A 17,987-nucleotide genomic window follows, 5' to 3' on the forward strand; every position below is an offset into this window, starting at 1 on the left:
GCTATGGTAACTGTTGAGAATGAACTTGAAGAAATAAATATAATATGTTAAAATAATAATATTGCTAATTAGGGTATTACCTTCTTCGTTTAGTAGTTATAAAATATTATTTATAGTAGCTACACAATTATTCCGATTATTCCATTTACTCAATTGTTCAAATGAATATTCGTTATTTATCTTTCACAAATAAGAATGAAATATTTTTTTATGGGTTAAATTATTTAGACATTAAAATACATGTTTCATATACTGTTTTGGTATGCCAACTATTTTAATTAACAATACAATCTCCTCCATATAGAACTGTATTTTTTAACTTTTTTCGTTTTACATTAACTTAAAGACTAAATAATCTAAATCAGATAAATGTTTTTGGTTTTAAATATTGAATTTTACAATTCTACTTTTCATATGAGCCAGTAAGTTCCTTAGTGTGACCGTATAGCAAAAATGGCAAAAAAAACCAACAAACACCAACGCACTTACATATACATAAATGCAAACAGCTGATGTTTATTTTGTCTTAAATTGCTATAAAAAAATATATAAACATACATACATATAAAAAACAGAGATATAGAGATTGAGATTATTTCAATTAAATGACAAGTCATTGAGATTCGCAGCTCTCATTTACTGTTCACTTGGGCGGCTGCTTCCTGCCGCCACTTCTCATGGCTAACTCATCTTCAGTTAGATCGGCCAAATGATTAATTCCCATTTTCCAGGTGATTTCACCGCTTTCAAACTTCTTGTTATGTTCCTCAATCTTGGCCTTGGACTTCTCATACAATTTGCGACGCATCGAATCCTCCTCTGTCTCATAGCTTTTGTTAAATTTGACCTAAAAGAAAGCCATGGGTTGTTTACATTTGGATTCTCCATCGTATATTGTGTTGTTAGCTATCTGAAGGATAATACCTTATATTCTGACCACTCCTGATCTGTAACCAGCGTCATGTTGATGGTTGAAATATTAAATTTTTACTGATAACTTTTTTTATGTTTTGCTGCTCTACGACGCCTTAAAAATGACTCAGAAAATATCAAAACAAAGAAACTAAATGAGGGCGTTGCCACCCAGTTGCAATTACAGTAGAACCTCTAAGCAATAAATTAATTGTTAAAATTTTGTACAATTTCCAAGTGTTTTTTTTATTTATTCCGTTTTTTTTTTTGTTGTGTTTTGTTTTGCATTCCTTTTTGTGTGTTTGTGTCGAGTGGGCGTTTGTGTGTGTGTGTTGATTTTATATAATACGAAATTTAAATATATATTTATGCATTTACTTAAAAGCTAGCTAATGAATATATATGAATATATATTCCTCTTTTTTTCGTGTAATCAAAAAGTTTTTATTTTTAATTATTTATTTGCACAGTGAATTGGAATATTGACATATTTCTAAAAGTTTTGTTTTTGCATTTCGTTTCGTTTTGTTTGTTTTTTTTGTGTGTGAAGAACAAGAAAATCTTACAAACTTTTTTGCTTTTTTTAATTTTGTGCAAAAAAGTTGCTAGAAATAAGCTTCGAATCGTTGCGCAAATAATTAATTTATTCAAAATATTTATATATTATTATTAAGGCTTAGCAATGCATGTGATTGTTGTTTTTGTTTTGTTGCAATTGTTAATGCATTCAGGAAAAGCAGAAACATTTATTATCAAAATTATTATATTAACGGAGGTGGAGAAAGGTGAAAAATGCAATTAGTTGTTGGTTGTTCTTTTGTGCCTTAGTAATTTTTACATGCTATGGCAGTTAATATAAATATATATTATATTTTATATGTATATAATATTAATTTGTTTCCTTTTTTTTTGTCGGGGAGTAAATTTCGTATATGCATTTATTTAAAAAAATCAAGCACAACTACTTACAATCGAGAGAGATATATGTTTGTATTTATATGTTATCTATATAAATGCTGAAAGTTGAAATTGAATTTTGGTATTTAATGGTGTGTAATTTTTTTGTCCATCGATTCTTTCGGTTGTGTTTCTGCTTTTCTATGCATTATTTTTGTATAATTTATTGGGGTTTTTTTTGTTTTTCTTCTCGTTTATATGTATATATGTAGATGTATAAACAGTTTTACGTACATAAAAATATATAATTATTATTTATATATAAAAAAACTAATACATATTTTTGTTTTTATATATATATGTGTGTGTGTGTGTTTATGTGCTATAGCTGCTGTGTGCCAACTGGCTGCAAATTGTTTATATTTTTTTTTTGTCGAAAAAAAAATAATTTCTCAAAACGAACATAAAACATACAAAGCTTTTATTTTTGTTTTGTTATAATTTATCAAAAAAACACAATTACATACACACACACACCCACATGGACACAGAGACACACACAACACACATGCAAAAGAATATCAGAAAAGTTGTTTTTTAAAAAAATATTGCATTATATGTATATAATAATAAGTTTTACGTTTTTGTATGTGCGTGTGTGTGTCTGTGTGTGTGTATGGCCGTATGTGTGTGTTTGTCTGTATAAAAAATAAATAAGCACATAAATTACAAAAGAAATTTGATTTTTTGTCACACATTTGAAAAATTTGTCTGTTGTTTTTGCTGTTTTCGGTTTGTTTTGTTGTTGGTTTTTTCGTTTTTCTCTTTTGTTTTTTACTATGTAATGTTTTTACGTAGTAGATTTAAGCGCTTATAGAACTATAAGATTTGCTTTTTATAAATTGTTCATTTTCATCTTAGCATTTGCAATTAAAAAATTAAATGAATTTGAAATCGTTTTAAATTATTTTTTCATTATTAGCTGCTCTTGTTTTGCTTTTTTGTTGAATTGCCTCTTCTCATAATTTTATTTAATTAATGGTTTCCTTTTCTTTTTTGTTTCCTTTTTGTTGTGTTTATTTCATATTCTGTTTCGTCGTTTGCTTTATCGTTTATTTTCACTGTCGTCGCTGCTGCTGCAGCTGCTCTGCTTAGGCCTCGGTCTTCTTCTTCTCCTTCTTCTTTTTCAAAAATGATGGCGTACGCAGACCCTTCTTCTTCTTCTTGTCTTTCTTGGGAGAACCGTCCGTGGACACATCCTGGAACCGTAATAGAAATTTGCAGTGAGAATATCGTTTGCATTAAAGTTAGTTGAAAATATTTCAAATGACCGTTAAATGAGCCCTCATATGAAGTGCTCAAGCTTAACGTAACGTAACTTACTAACGTTACACTGACTTTATAGTCTTACGTAATTTTGTGTTAAAGTGAATGTGAACAGAAATGAAAATTGTCCGATCCTACATAAAAACGTTACATGTGCAGAATCTAAATTTAATTACGTAATCCTTGAACGGCTTATTGGTCGATGAAGATGAATAATGTTGTCTCTCTCTCTCTATCTTTTTACTTACCTCTTTACTGCTCTGTGAGAAGGTGCTCAAGTGTGCCTCCGAATGATCGCCATTTTGTACATTCTCACCTGTAAAAATTTCAATTTAGTAATTACAAAAATTTTAACAATTTCTCTTATATACAAGTGGACATCACAGATGTAACTTAGTTGGACAAGGCACAACAAAATATGATTGTTTTTATTTTGATTATATGTATATCCTTCACCTTCGCGACACATTGGACAAACTCAAAACATAAACTAACTAAACAAATATGTTTTTGTGATTTAATATGTGTGAGACACAGACAATGAATGATGTTAGTATATAATGTTATAAGCCAAAACTAATTACCATGCAACTCAATACAAACATTTACAAGATGCAAAATGATAAAATTGTGGTTACCTTTGTTTCATGATGGATTTTGAGGGATTTTTGTGTTTTTTTTTTTTTTTTTTTGAACTTATAATAAAGGAATATTTTTGTTTAATACAGAAATGAATTTAATTAAAGTAAGATATACATTCTTTTTTTAACAAATAATAAGTTGAAAGTAAATCAAAAACATTTTATAAAATATCAAATTGTTTCAAACAAAATCAATTATATGAAAAACAAAAAACATAAATTCAACTTATTGAATAATTCTTATTGAATAACTTTTTATTCGATTTGTTTAACTAAATGCCTAATCTCAATTTGCCAGTTGCCAAATCATCGGCTAATTTCGAGATACTACTACGACAATCGATTATAGCCTTATGATGCAGGCCATAGGCTTCCATAATGCTAGCCAATAGCTTCTGAAGTTTCTGGTCCAGAGAGCTAAGGAATTGCTGCAAATCATCCAGCTCGGTGTGGACTATGGCGGCTGGCGATGGAGCTGGTGCCTGCGGCAGATTCACATAGCTATAGGTGTGGCATAAAGCCGGCGAGGAGTTGCAACGTTGAAATAATGTCGGTGTCGGCGTTCCCAGTGGCTCACGTGTCAACTCGAAACGATGCTGCTGTTGGTTAGCCAATTGCTGGGCTATATTATTAATCTCCTCGTCAATGACTTTTTCCAATTTAGCACGAAAATCTTGCTCTATCGCTTGGGCACAATCCGAATTACGCAGCGTTATGTTAATCAATAGCTCAATGGAACTGGTACTCAATACGGATGAATCATTGCTGCTAGTCACTCGCCGCTGACGACGTGTTCCTCCGCCTGCCGTATTGATGGTGGTATTTATGCCACTATCCTCCATCATATCAGCCTCGGGTTGTTCCCTTGCCTGAGAATCAGTGGGCAAGGCATGATTATCGGGCAAAAAGCTACGAGATGCTGCTGCTTCTGCAGCTCTTTGTGGTGTGTGTAAATTGAATCCCGTTGCAAATATATCGGCCAAGGCATCAATGGAATCATTAAGACTCGATCTACCCTCACCGCCGCTTGAGGTGCTGGTATTGGCAATGCTACTATAGATTCTATGCTTATGCTTCGGTGTCGGTGGCGTCAATTCAATGTGCATCTGGGATACATACGACGGAGAGGATGGCGGAAGAGTTTCAGCAGCTATAGTTGACTTGGTTATGCTTAGCGTTTCGAGTAGCTTACGTTTCTCCAAGCTCATCGCATTGAGATCTATGAATGAGACAACCTTCTCCCGCTGCTCGGCGACACTTAGCCATATCGATTGTTGTGCTGGATGCAGCAAAATACTTGGCTCAGTTGTGCTTGGACAATTGAAACCATAGTGTGACAGAGTACGAAAAGGCATCTCACTGGATGATGAGAGAGACGATGATGTTGCTTCGTTAGGGCGTGTAGGTGTGCTGGTAGTGGATGGAGCAGCAGCAGCGAAGGATGAGGAGTAGTTCATAGTCGTGTGCGTTTCATTAATGGGAGGATAGTTATGTTGGCTGGTCGTTTCGACCTTGTATATTACATAAATCTGTTCTTCTCTGTTTTGATATACCTCTGAGCATGTGTTAAGATAATTTCGCGAATCATAGAGAAAGGCATATTTATCCAATAGACTTAAAGAAATTTCTGAAATTATGTGTACGCTTGAGAATGATTGGTAAGAGAGTTGACAAACCAACTGAACAAGGACACTTACATAACGGCAGACAGGACATAACAATAACCGATCGGTTTTCAAACTATTATCACAATATTACCAGAAAAAAAAGGAACTTTTGAATTTAATTAGTTAAAGATTAAAACTATTAAAAACTTTTTCTAAAACATTACAAAATTTTAAACTTATCTGGAGATTATTTTTTGAATAGGAACTTATTCCTAAAATCTCTTTTTTATACATTTTTTCTCTTATTAAATTCAATTTCTATTATAAAGACAAAAGTTAACATTTTCCATTAGAAAACTTAAAATTAATATTTTCTTTAACTATGTAATTAAATTTAAATTTTACCACAACCAAATTCCAAAATTAATAATATATAAAACCAAAATAATTAGGATTTATTCAATATTTTCTTTGATATTATATAAAAGTAGAAATAATTAAATACACATTTATTGTATATATCAAAAATTCATTCAGTGTTTTTTTTTTTTGTTTTAGTACAATGTAAAGTTAGTTAGTAATTAACAAACAAAAAAGAGTGAAAAAAAAAATTATGATGGTTGAATTATGAAATACCATAGCCAAAGGATGCTACTTGATGGGTTGGGTGAGGGGGGCCTCGGAATGATCTTGAACTTGGTCGCAACAGATAAGGAGTAGGCCCTACGTTAAAAGTCAAACAACTTTTTGTATAGTGGCTCAAAATAAATTCTTCTCATCAGTTTGTAGACTCTCTTTTGATTTCTGACTGACTGGCTCACCAATATCTATATCGGATGCGGTAGTATTCTTACGTTTCAATTGACCCATTTCATTTAGATGATTGTGATATGTATCTAAGCCCATTGCCTGATCATCAGTTTTATTACCAATCATTGTCTCTTCCATTATCATTTCGTTAATATCGGAAATTCTATCTTCCAACTGCTGGGTGTATGTGGTCAGCTTAATATCCCCCAGATCACATATCAAATCGCCATTGATTAAGCTATCGCTTAAGTAATCAACATTACGTAAAATCTCTGGATCATTGATATTGCAAAGTGAAAAGTTCTTTAAATTTTTATCATCTTCTCCCTTGGATGGCTCGAAGTATAGATTGTCATTTGAAATGGCGGCATCTTTCAATTGTTTATCATTTCCATAAATTTCATTCTTAAATTCCCCGCTTAATTCCTCCTGAAAAGATTCTCCAGTGACTTTTAATTCAACTTCTTGCTTAGCATTTGGTGCAACATTAAATTCTCTAATCTCGAAGTCCTCCTGTAGCCCGTTGCTTAGCGTAGGTATCAAGCTATCAATTTGAACATTGGATATATCTATATTGAAAGCTTCCAATTCAATATCCTCCACATCAGAGCAGAAAAAAGATGCTGTTAAATGTAAATCGTCTAAATCATCATCTGTGCTAGCATAAGGCATTATCTGATTATTGTCGGCCATAGGAATTGAATTCATCTGCTGAATATAATCGTTTGGCCTTATTACCAGTATTAATTCATCCGGAGTTGAAGGAGCTACAGGCATATCATTAAAATCATCATCAATTATGTACCCTGGTTGGGGTGAGAATTGTATGTCATCCTCATCCTCGTCCTCATCATATATAGTGCTATTTGAACTATACATCATGTGGTCGTGATATAAGACATCATCTTCAAATTCTTGATAATAGGAGCTATCCGGGAAGACACAATGCAAATCGGGTACAACCGCATCCTCGATATTTTCCCCTAAGCGTGGAGTTTGTATTTCATCCAATGACGGCTCTTCCATAACATATAGCGTCGTTTCATTGGTAAGGGTGCAACATGTGTTCAGCACAATTTCATCTTCTTGGACGGCATTGGCATGGTCATCCATTTGAGCGTCTTCAGCTCCTCCCTTGCTACGCGAAGTCGATGCATTCTGTGTGTCATCTTGGGTATTATTGGTATTCTGTGCATCAGTCACACATATGAGTTTCTCATATGGTGTATCGTCCATGCTATCTGAATCATCATTGTCGTCGATGGATTTTCTTACTGGCCTCGTGGAACGTATACAAAAGGCGCCACCCACTGATGTAAGCGAATACCCGGATGAATTTACCTTTACAGGGCTACCAGGAACGGCAGGCGCAACATCATCATCTGTAGAATCCTCAATGAAATTGTGACCACCCGCTACCTCACGCTCTTCTGCATCGTTTAAATTTTCATGGGAATTTCTAGAATTTTCAGATGGTAATTCTCTATTTTCAAATGAATCGCTTGTAGTTACTTTCGGTTCTTCAGAATTATCTTCATCGTCCTCATCTTGATCATTCTCATCTTCTTGTGAACGTTCCAAGTTGTTACTTTCGCCGGTTGAAGATTTGTTTTCGTTAACATTTTCTCCAGATTCTATGCGTTCTGGCTTTACCTTCCAAATTTCATCACCTTCACCTGTGTCATGATTCCTTCTCATCTCCTCCCGCCGACTGGTTTTTTCTTTAATATCATCAGCAAACATTTCTTCAGAAGAGGAATAACTACGTTGAAGTTCTATAGAATTTTCAGTTTCTACTATTTCCTCGTTAATGGTGATTTGATAAGAGTTTTGTTCGGTCAAGCTGCTTGTACCTTGTACAGTTGCTTCCTGAGCTGTCTCCAAATTGAAATTTATGACAGGTATGTTTGTTTCAGATTCAGATTCGATAGGATTTATGTTAAGTGAATTTTCCATTTGGCTAACTACCTGAGAATGAAACTTCACATTTTCATCTTCATTCAGTTGTTGATCTGTTTGTTCATCTTCTTCTGTACCCTTATGGGAATCTTGATTAGTTGAGGGTTCTTCCTCGGCATAACTAGATTCTGCCACTGCCTCTTCAGTGTTTAAGACATAATCATCTGATGTTCTCTCAGCAGTACACTCCTCTTCTGCCTCGTCTTCTTCTGGTCGTACGGTTTCATCCTCCACCTGCTCCTCCTCACTGATTTCTACATTGGACTCATTATTGAAGTCAAATTCAAAAGTTTCTGTGGAAAAAGAGTCACGAACATAATTTTCTAGTTCGGCTGGTTCATCGAGACCAATAAGAAATGTGCTACTCGAGAGGGTTCGATGCAGGGAACAGTCGAGAGATGCACTCGATGTGCAGGGGGTGGAAATGAAGCCACCACCACATTGACGTGCCAGTTGATGGCCCGGGGGCTTGCGACGTATTGCATATGGAGATGGAGTACGCGGCGATGTATATAAATGACGATGGGGACTGGTTTTTGGACGTGGAGGCGTCGGCAAAGAGACCCACAAACGTGCCCCACTATCCCTCTGCCCCGATTGAAAGGCACAGAGTGACGAAGTGTCACTATGAACTGCTGGTTTCAACTTCCTTTGATTGGGCCTCGTTACACCAGAACGCGGCTTGAAGGCGTTTCGAATGTTTTCCTGTACAAAATTACGTCTTTTACGTGGATTGCTGGAATAAACAAAGGTTGTTGATGAAATGCTACGCTCCAAGGACTCCACCTTAGAGGATGTCGAGGATGAACGGGAATTAGGACGTGGACTACTGGTTGAGGCTGCAGCCAAACGTGGCACTTGTCGTATAATCACATGAGTATGAGCAGCCGGACTACATGGCGCACTAATATTATGCATCATGGACAACGACGACAATGACGAACTTGGCGGGGGGCAGGGTGTCTTGTCACCATCTGGTGGGCTATAAATGTGGGTACAAGTGGTAAAAGTCTCTTCATTGATCAAATTATCCAATTTCGATGGTGTAATCTTGTTGCGTATGCTATGATCTATTTTTCCAAATATTTCGTCCACTTCTTTGAGATTGTCCGATTCGATGCGTTGCAAGATTTCACGTTCCAAGGGTGAAAAGATATCACTATCATTAGTTAAAGGTTCTTGAGTTGTAGTTGATGCTGTAGCCATCTCATCATGGTGAGATGCAGTGTCCGTTTCGGGAACATTTGTGCTGGTGGGACACTCGACCTCATCTACATCTTTCTCACCCACATGATCTTTCTCCTTCTCTGTGGTGGATTCCTCTGTTCGCATTGATGAGGGTGTCACAGGTTTTTCATCATCATGTTTCTCCTCATAATCTGGATGATCCGAATCGGTAACCTCCGCTTCGATTGCATCAATATCATCGAATAAAGAGTTAAGTGGCTGTGACCTTTCCACGGTTAATGCCGCAGCATCGTTGGTATTGCTCAAATTTTCAAATGTAATCGAACGAAATATTGAACATTCTTGATTCTCCTCTTCTGGTTCTGGTGTAGTGTCAAGACATGCATGAAGTTTTCTTGTTGTCTCAACCAATCTACCTAGGTTTTGACCTGCCCGGCTGAGACTTTCTTCAAATTCTTGCAACATTTGTGGCAGCACATCGACCACTTCTTTGGGTTCAGTAAGTGATGATTCAATGCTGGGGATGCCGCCTTCAGCTACTTGTTCTTGATTCTCTTCATCATCTTCCTCTGGATCTTGTTTGTTCAATAGAGATTTTATTTCAGACTCATCCAATGGAATTTGTACAGTATTTTCTACCTTCAAGGGTGACACCTCACTTTCCATTTGTTCTTTGGCTTCGAAATACTCAAGATGATCCTCCCAAAGCTCCTGGAATTCTGTTTTACGTTGTTGTCGCTCATCGCGATGCATTAACGGACGTGAAGTAGTTCTATTTGTGTTTGGTTGCTCTTGTGTGCCAAAAAACTGTGTTATCTCGAAAGTAATACGACGTTCGGTTAGAGGTTGTTGGTCAAATTCATTTTCTTTCTCCTGCCAGTTTCCAAAGTCCCAGATTTCGGTAATATTGGCAATGGGAGCACCACTTGATGGTGCAGGATGGCCACTGGTTGGACTGGCCGCTTGACTATGATCTCCTAAACTAAAATCACTTGTGACACCGTGCTGATTCGGCTCATAATTGATATCAGCAGACTCTTCGGAAAAGTTAAAACGTTCAATTAAATTGATAAAATTGGGACCACTTGAGGTGAAGGTTTGTGTACTCATAGGATTTAAACCCGGTGGTTGTGCCTGGTGCTGCAGCAGGCGTTCATAATTGAATGAATCATCTGCAGCTGCTAACTCATCATCAAGTTCAGGCAAAGTGGGCAATTTGCGACTGCCGTCACTGCCACTGCCACTGCCACCACTGCCACTGCCACTACCACTGCCACTGGCGACATCATCCTCGCTGCTACTTGCCGGAGCACTGGCTGTAATACGCCGAATTTCTGGTTTCAAACGCAACAAATGATCAAAACATGGCTGACACAGTTTCTCATAGCGTGGTGTGGAGAAGATCTCCTCATAGCTGATGGCACGCTGCATGGGACGATAGTAATACGCATTGTATGCCGTTGATGGCTGGACCACCAAGGGCAGGTGTTTGTGCTCCAAGCGAGGCGGCTGACGTGGCGAAATAAAACCAAAATGTGACACAGTACGATATGGTGGAGGTGTAGAAATATTGGCCTGCATCAATGGCGGACGACCTGGAGTACTCGATGTATTGGTAGAGATTGTACCTGTTGTTGAAGTGGCCGCACTGCGATAATAAAACTGATGATCAGGCATTTGCAAATTACCCAATAGAGCTAAACATATGTGAGGCTGTCTACAGCCTGTGGCATAGGAATAGATTTCCGACGCATCGGGAACTGTTTCTATATTGTATTCCTGTTGTTGCTCCAAGTCCAAGCCATTCATTTCATTCGGTAAATTTGGATCAGTTGCACCAAATAAACCACGACGACACTTGCTAGTCGAAGCGGTAATGGAAGTTGAAGCTGTTCGCTGATTCTCCTTGTCCAATTCATCGTATAAGCTAAGATCGATTCTATCATCATCAGCATCAACATCACCAACTTGTTTTACTAATAACACATCATCATTGGGGAATGGAGGGAGGAAGGTTTTGAAAAAAAAAGTCCAAAAATGCATGTGTCAATTATATGCCAATAAAAACTTAAGACTCAAGAGATCTACAGATCAATCTAAAGCCAGCAATTCTTAGTTGCGGCTTGTCGAGGTAAATACGTACGTGTAGAAGAAGGAGGAGTGTTGTGTGTAATATATTATGTTTAAAAACTCTGAAAAATAAACACTTTTTACCTAGTATAGGAAATTTGAATGGAATATGGAATAATACTATTCGCCTATGGACTTAATTTAGATGTACATACAGGTAAGTATTATATCAAAAACCACATAATTTTATAGCTAAAGGGTTTAGTTATTTGGTGCAAACGCGTTTTATGTGTATTTTGGATTGTGTATTTTTGTTGGGTTATTAAAACACCAAAATTAGTTTGCTATATATATTGGATATTTTGTGAATATATATACACATTAGAGAGCGGGGGGGTAGTAACAATTAGAGAAGTGGGGATTACACAATGAATTATATTATTGTGTTTCAAGTTACCTCGGCCAGTTGGTGGCTTGCGATTTGTAGCTGTATGAGAGCGTTCGCCGTTTATAAAACTAAGTGTGGCTAAAAACATTATCGAAAGATATAAAAAACATAAACATGAATAAAAAGATTCGCATATTCAAAAAAAAAGAGAAAACCAAACGTTAGAAAAAACCATTCAGAGTATTGTGTAAAGAGTCTTATATCTTTATATATAATTATAATTAAAATTATACTTAAATGTTAATCTGAATCGTGATAAAGGCATGCTGAAGTAGAAGTAGGTGAGTTTAGTAATGCAAAGCTATGGAAAAAGCTAAGAGAGAGAGAGAGATAGAGAGGCAACCAACAAAAAATACAGCTGCAGCAAATGTAAATTATAATTATAAAAAAAAAGAGAAAACACTAAGAAAATTTAACGAGTCTCGCAATATCCAGTTAAACTTTAGCTTTAAAATAAATGTTTAATATGTGGTCACACTCTCTCTCAGTGTTGGAAAACATTACACTTTATCAAAGTGTTGAATAGCCACACAAATTATGGTCACATTTTGCAATAGTTTTGAGTAACGAAAATTTGACTCTTTATTTAGTTAACTGGACATTGGAAAAGCGTAACTCAAATAAAAAAAGAAACTATCATGAAAGGCAGTTTTATGAAGTGTATGCAAAATAGTGTGTAATGGAGTAATGGCTGAACTTTCTATAAACTATTTAGTTGGTGTATCGGTTTATTTATTTTTGTTTGAACTACACACTAAGACCACTCACTCACCTCTCAAATGAAAATTTAAACTGTGTTTTGTGTATATTTTTGGTTTTGTTTTGAAATAGAAATTAGTGTAGATTTTCAAAAGCGCAGCACAGAGGAGGAGGAGGAGAAGAGCAGCAGCAGTGTGGTTCGAAAAAGTAGTAGGTTGGTAGTAGTAGTAGTACTTAGTAGAAGTAGGTGGTAGGTAGATAGTTGTGTGTTGAGCTCTTCGTTGCGTTTTTTCTTTTATTTTGGTTGCTGATTGTTCACCTTTTTCTACACACATTTCTCCAACAACAACAACAATAATTGTGTTTTTTTTCTGATTAATTAATTTCTGTTTCTGTGCTAACTAATTATAAATTAAAGTACTTTATACAATTTGTAGATTTGTTCTTGATTGAGCCGCCAATTCATTTGCGCTTTTGTTCCGCTACACATCGGAAGGATTTAGGAAGTAAGGAAGGAATGAACAATAACAATATCACAAATTTTGAATTACAATTAGCCAAATTGATAGAGACAAAAAACAAAACTAAGGAAAAATTAACAAAATTATTACAAAAAATTATTGTAAAAAACAAAAAACTGCAGCTGTAATAGGTTGTTGGAAGGAGTTTAAAGTGTAGGACCCGGAAATTGGTTAAACCTTTTTTGTATAGTGCTGTTTGTTGTTCTCTTTGTTGATTGAAACAAATTAGAAATCACTTAATACACGAACAGCAGTTTCCTTTTTTGTTGTTGTACAACGTAAAAGATTTAAAAGATATATAAATTATAGAAAAGAAGTTGAAACGGTATCAAGTGCTACGAGTACTTTTTTGTTAACTGTTTTGTATGTGTGTGTGTGTGTGTGTGTAAAGTCGGTGGAAATATAGACGCCATAAAATTAAACCAAAAAGAGAAAAAGAGTTTAAACAAAAAAAAAAGGCATAAAATATTAATAATGTTAAAATAAATAATCAAACTACTAAGAATAAACTAATAAACTGTAACTAAAAACATGTTAACATGTTAAAAGTGTAACAAAAGGTAAGAAAAAACTTAAAAATAAATTTAAAAAAACTAAAATAATATTGTAAAAATTTTCTTGTTGCATTTTTTTTTCTATGATTTTGAATGATAATGGATAAAGTAGACATAACGCACAACAGATCACATCTTTATGCATATCTGTGGTAATTGTGTTTTTTTTTTTAATTTTTTTATATTGTTGTTGATGTAATGTATAAAAACATAAAACAAAAAGATCGGTTTTGAAGGAGGGTGAATTTTTGGTATTATGGGGGGCAACATGGAACATAAATTGGACTTACCATCGCTCAGCACAACTTCCGCTTGGCTGGGAATGGGCGCTTGCTGCGTTTGAATCTGTATGACTTGGTGCTCTGCGGGGATAATAATTTAAATTAGTTATATATTGCTAAAAACAATTTACAATTTATTTTGTTTGGTTTTGTTTTGTTTTTACCGGTCTCTGGTTCGCTTTGTGCATGTTTTGCATGAGCCAAAGCTCCGGCTGCTTGCATTGAGTTAAGGGCCTCTGATTCCGAGAAATCCGTATCAGTATCTGTAATATTATTGAAAATTATTAAGAGCCTCTTCAGTTTATCTTTCAGAGAATGAATCTGAGCAACTAGAATAGCTAACGAAATAATCTAATCGATATATACTAAGTATTGCAACTGATAGCATAAAACTCATATTTTGTAGTATTGTTCTTTTTTTCATTAATTATTCCATTAATTTTAACAAAAATTTAGATAAGCTTTCATTTTGTTACTGTCGATAATAGAAATTAGAACAACAAAAACAAGTTTCCTCTCTAGACTAAGAGAAATTGCGATTTTGTTTGAATTAGTTGCAATCCTTGTTTTATATTTTGAATCTAAACTTACATTCCCCATGGATACTCTTCTTTTTGCGTTCCACAGTTCGCTTGTACTCATTCAGTTCATCATCTGTCACATTATCAAATGGATTCTTGGCATAAGGAGCCTTATATACAGTTGCATTGTGCTGGAAGCCACGCTGAATGATGCCCTTAGAGGCGGCACCCATTAGCACAACATGATCGCCGGCCTGCGAGACAGTGGCATCTTTGATGCGATTCGCTTCATCCCAGGTGACGCCCTCCAAGATGTGTGACTGTGGACCTGCGGATATTTTATCCGCACGACGGTTATCCTTGATCTAGATGAAAGCAAAATGTATTTAGTATATTTAATTCAAGAGTTTACGTTTGCTCTTTGTACTAACTTGTTGTTGAACGCGTTTAAATTCCTTGGTTGTGGTTCCAGCTGGCACAAATTGTAATGGATCTTCGATCCGTACTGGCGTTGAATGGGTGGGTGAACCCTCGGCGACCCACTACAAGTTTTTTGTTTGTTCACGGTTCAGGTGAAAAATATTGCGTTTTGGACATAACATTGGATGGGGGGGAAAACGGGTGGCAGGGAAGGAAAAACGTTCAATGCAAAATAGAGAAAAGAAAGAGAAAGAAATTTGTTTTTAAATACCAAATATTATATGTAGACTTAATTATAAAAGGTGTAAGTATTGATATGGGAAGACAATCCTCTTATTTCCTAACGCTTTTCGTAGCTTATTGTAAATATCATTCTGATGAAATTTGTTAAACATTCCATGTGATATATTAATGTTCAATTAAATAATTAACCAACAAATAATGTAACATAAGAATAAACCAAGCAAGATAATGACTTTGTGCCTTAAAAAGAGAAGATCAAAATCAAAAGTGAACAAAACAAAATAAAACATGCAAAGAAAAAGACATTTTTTTGTTTGAATATGATATTAAATTGATTTATCTATATGATGACATAATGATTATAGTAGTATATGGAATGAATTTTAGATTATTATATTATCTATTAATACAAAATTTCTTTCTCTTTCTTTGCATTGTTCTTGAAATGAAACGAAAATCAATCCTAAAGAGAGGAAGGCACAAAATCATTAAAGAGCCAGTTAGAGAAAATGGTTTTTCTATTCTTTTTGTCACATTTATTTTTGATTTAAGCGAAATTACAATATATAGTTTTTCGTTAAGCAGTTAAATTGTGTTTAATATATTAAAAATATAAATTTATATATGTATGGGTAATGTTGTTTACTAATTGGATGCTGTTGTTTTTATTTTTTCTTCTTAAATGCTACAAAGAAATAATATTGTTTATGCGCTTTTTTCTTAGTTTGTTTTCTCTTATAAAGTTAAGAGAGAGAGGGTAAGGCTTTTACAAAAAAGAATGAAAATTGCTGATGGAATGTTTTATCTGCTGCTAACTAAAGGTGGGTGGGGGGACGCATATGTAAAATGAATTGCCCTAAACTCTTCTTTAATTTGTGTGAGTGTGTGTGACCCAGCAGTTGGTCTTGTGGCTTTAGTTAGTTTCTATTTTCCCTCAATCTCCTTTAGGTTAGCCGACACCTTTTTCTCATCTTTTGTTGCCTTCATATCTTCAAATGTTATAATCTCTACCTTTGTGATTTTCTTGGGATCTGGTGTGCCGGTTTCCAGAACTTCAACCTTTTGATACACATTTGGTGAGTTAAGCCAGCGGCTGCGATCTCCGCCCTTGCGTATATCGCCCTTCTTCCAAATGCTGCAGGAAAAACAAAGAGAAATAGAGTTTAGGAACTAAATTAAAGAAATTTCAACTACAAATTCTTACCCCTGCCGGAAGAGTTCCTCTTCTTCTAGAAGATAACCCAAGGAAGAAACAGCTGGTGGCAATTCCACATCATTCTTGGGCTTTGGCGGATCTGATTTGATCAATGGATGACGATAGATGTAGCCAGTGCGATAGCCAGCATTATCCAACATACGCATCAGAGCCTCAAATTCAGCACCACCCACACGCCATTTTGGTGGACTACCCACTTTGGGTGTGGCATCATCCTTGCTCGCTGCAGCTCCACCATCTTCGGCACTAACAACGGCAGCGAATTTCTTTTCCAAATCCTCTGGAGGGCGACGCGATTGCTCATAGATAACCTTGCGCGATTCCTCGGGTATAAGCACCAGATTATCAACACCAACGGGCAGCAGTTTCAATTGCGTCTCACATGCCTGAACAATGTGACAGGCGGCAAAGAAAGCCTCCTCGATGGTTTCACCACAGCACAAAGCACCATGATTGGCCAATAGAATGACCTTGGAATTCGGTCCCAGATTGCGGACAAGTCGATTGCGTTCCTCCTCATCGAAGAGACCAGTATAGGCATGCGTGGTGATCTCGCCCAAGACACAGGCATCCTTAGTCAGTGGCAGTAACCCCGATTTCAGTGATGAAATGGCCACCACAGGACTGCAGCCAATATAAATGGCGCAACGGATGTCAGGACGTGCGGCGTGCACAACCGAATGTATGCCAAAATCTAGAAACAAACACACACAATTAAATAATTGTAAAGTTTAGATCTCTTTGTGTTTAAACTTACGACTCTTATTAACACCAAAATTGGTTGTACCCTGCTCTACAATTTGTCCCTGCATATCGACCTTATTCAACGATGAGGCAGTGATCTCATGATACAACAGTCCATAGGGATTAACCAGAAAATATTCCTGATCAACCTTTAGTCGTGCTGTTATCTGTGCCCCAAGACCTTGTGTCCAGCCATATAGATCCAATAGACGGAATGTGGCAGCCAATTTACATCTGAGTATTTTCTCACCCTTGGCATAGCCCATGGACTCAACGCCACGTATATCATTGATGGGTACCATGCAATTGGTGCTCTTAAAGACGCTGCCCACACGATTAACTGGCACACCGACAATATCCGATAATTGCTGGAGTATCCCACTGGCACCGGCACCACCCTCACGTGCCGAATCAACAATACGTTCGAGTTCCTCACGGAAAAGTCTCGACCCCATGATGGCCTCCACCCGTTTACGTCGTTCCATTTCACGCATATCCTGCGGGATAAAGGAAAATTGTATATTATAGTTGTGATTTAAGTCGTAGGCTTTTGTTTAGTTGTTACCTGTTCAATATCCGCTGGACGTGCTTTACTGTTCTCATCGTCATCTCCTGCCGTTGGGTCTATGCCATTTTGTGGCGGTTGCTCAATTTCAGTCATCTTTCAATTAGTTTTTTCGTTTTACGTTTCTATTACACTTTATATATTTTCCTCTTATATTGCAAATGCTGTAAATAAACATTAAAAAAATAAGAATTTTTTTAATACATTATAATTTAATATAGAAAATTCTTCTTTTATTTTCCTACTTCTCACTGGGCTGCAAAATCTACAACTGCAGCATATAATTTTTTTTTTCTCTCGAGGGTGGGAGAGAGTAAGGCGCAACCACCCAAAAAATTATTTGAGAAATAGAGAGAAAGCAAAGC

At 36.0% G+C, this 17,987-nt stretch overlaps 3 protein-coding genes across 7 annotated transcripts in view; all 3 read right to left on the reverse strand.

Annotated features, from left to right (window-relative positions):
• Positions 1-485: 485 nt before the first annotated feature.
• Positions 486-1,057, reverse strand: LOC6643358 (protein CTLA-2-alpha). Its single transcript, XM_002066125.4, has 2 exons — positions 925-1,057; positions 486-847 (listed from the first exon to the last, which is right to left on the reverse strand). Exons 1-2 carry the CDS (start codon positions 961-963, stop codon positions 644-646), a joined length of 243 nt encoding a protein of 80 aa, XP_002066161.1. The 5' UTR covers positions 964-1,057; the 3' UTR covers positions 486-643.
• A 1,805-nt stretch (positions 1,058-2,862) lies between these two features.
• Positions 2,863-17,987, reverse strand: part of LOC6643357 (protein hu-li tai shao) — a 36,902-nt gene continuing 21,777 nt past the window's right edge. Inside the window, exons 3-13 of one of the 5 annotated variants that reach the window (XM_002066124.4) lie at positions 17,623-17,786; positions 17,071-17,554; positions 16,302-17,007; positions 16,109-16,232; positions 14,866-14,976; positions 14,505-14,799; positions 14,078-14,176; positions 13,923-13,994; positions 11,868-11,936; positions 3,384-3,451; positions 2,863-3,068 (exon numbers count right to left, since the gene is read on the reverse strand). In XM_002066124.4, the coding sequence (XP_002066160.2) occupies positions 2,961-3,068; positions 3,384-3,451; positions 11,868-11,936; positions 13,923-13,994; positions 14,078-14,176; positions 14,505-14,799; positions 14,866-14,976; positions 16,109-16,232; positions 16,302-17,007; positions 17,071-17,554; positions 17,623-17,718 (2,232 nt within the window). In that variant the 5' untranslated portion in view covers positions 17,719-17,786 and the 3' untranslated portion in view covers positions 2,863-2,960. Of the gene's footprint in view, positions 3,075-3,383; positions 3,452-4,011; positions 5,404-11,867; positions 11,937-13,922; positions 13,995-14,077; positions 14,177-14,504; positions 14,800-14,865; positions 14,977-16,108; positions 16,233-16,301; positions 17,008-17,070; positions 17,555-17,622; positions 17,787-17,987 lie in introns of those variants that run through there. The other 4 variants (XM_015178232.3, XM_015178235.3, XM_015178233.3 and 1 more) reach the window with 4 other exon arrangements.
• LOC124459919 lies at positions 5,900-11,861 on the reverse strand. Its single transcript, XM_047009721.1, has one exon. The coding sequence runs from the start codon at positions 11,381-11,383 to the stop codon at positions 6,143-6,145; it is 5,241 nt and encodes a 1,746-aa protein (XP_046865677.1). The 5' UTR covers positions 11,384-11,861; the 3' UTR covers positions 5,900-6,142.

The sequence above is a fragment of the Drosophila willistoni genome (genome assembly GCF_018902025.1).
Source record: "Drosophila willistoni isolate 14030-0811.24 chromosome 2L unlocalized genomic scaffold, UCI_dwil_1.1 Seg168, whole genome shotgun sequence".
NCBI classification, from domain to species: domain Eukaryota; kingdom Metazoa; phylum Arthropoda; class Insecta; order Diptera; family Drosophilidae; genus Drosophila; species Drosophila willistoni.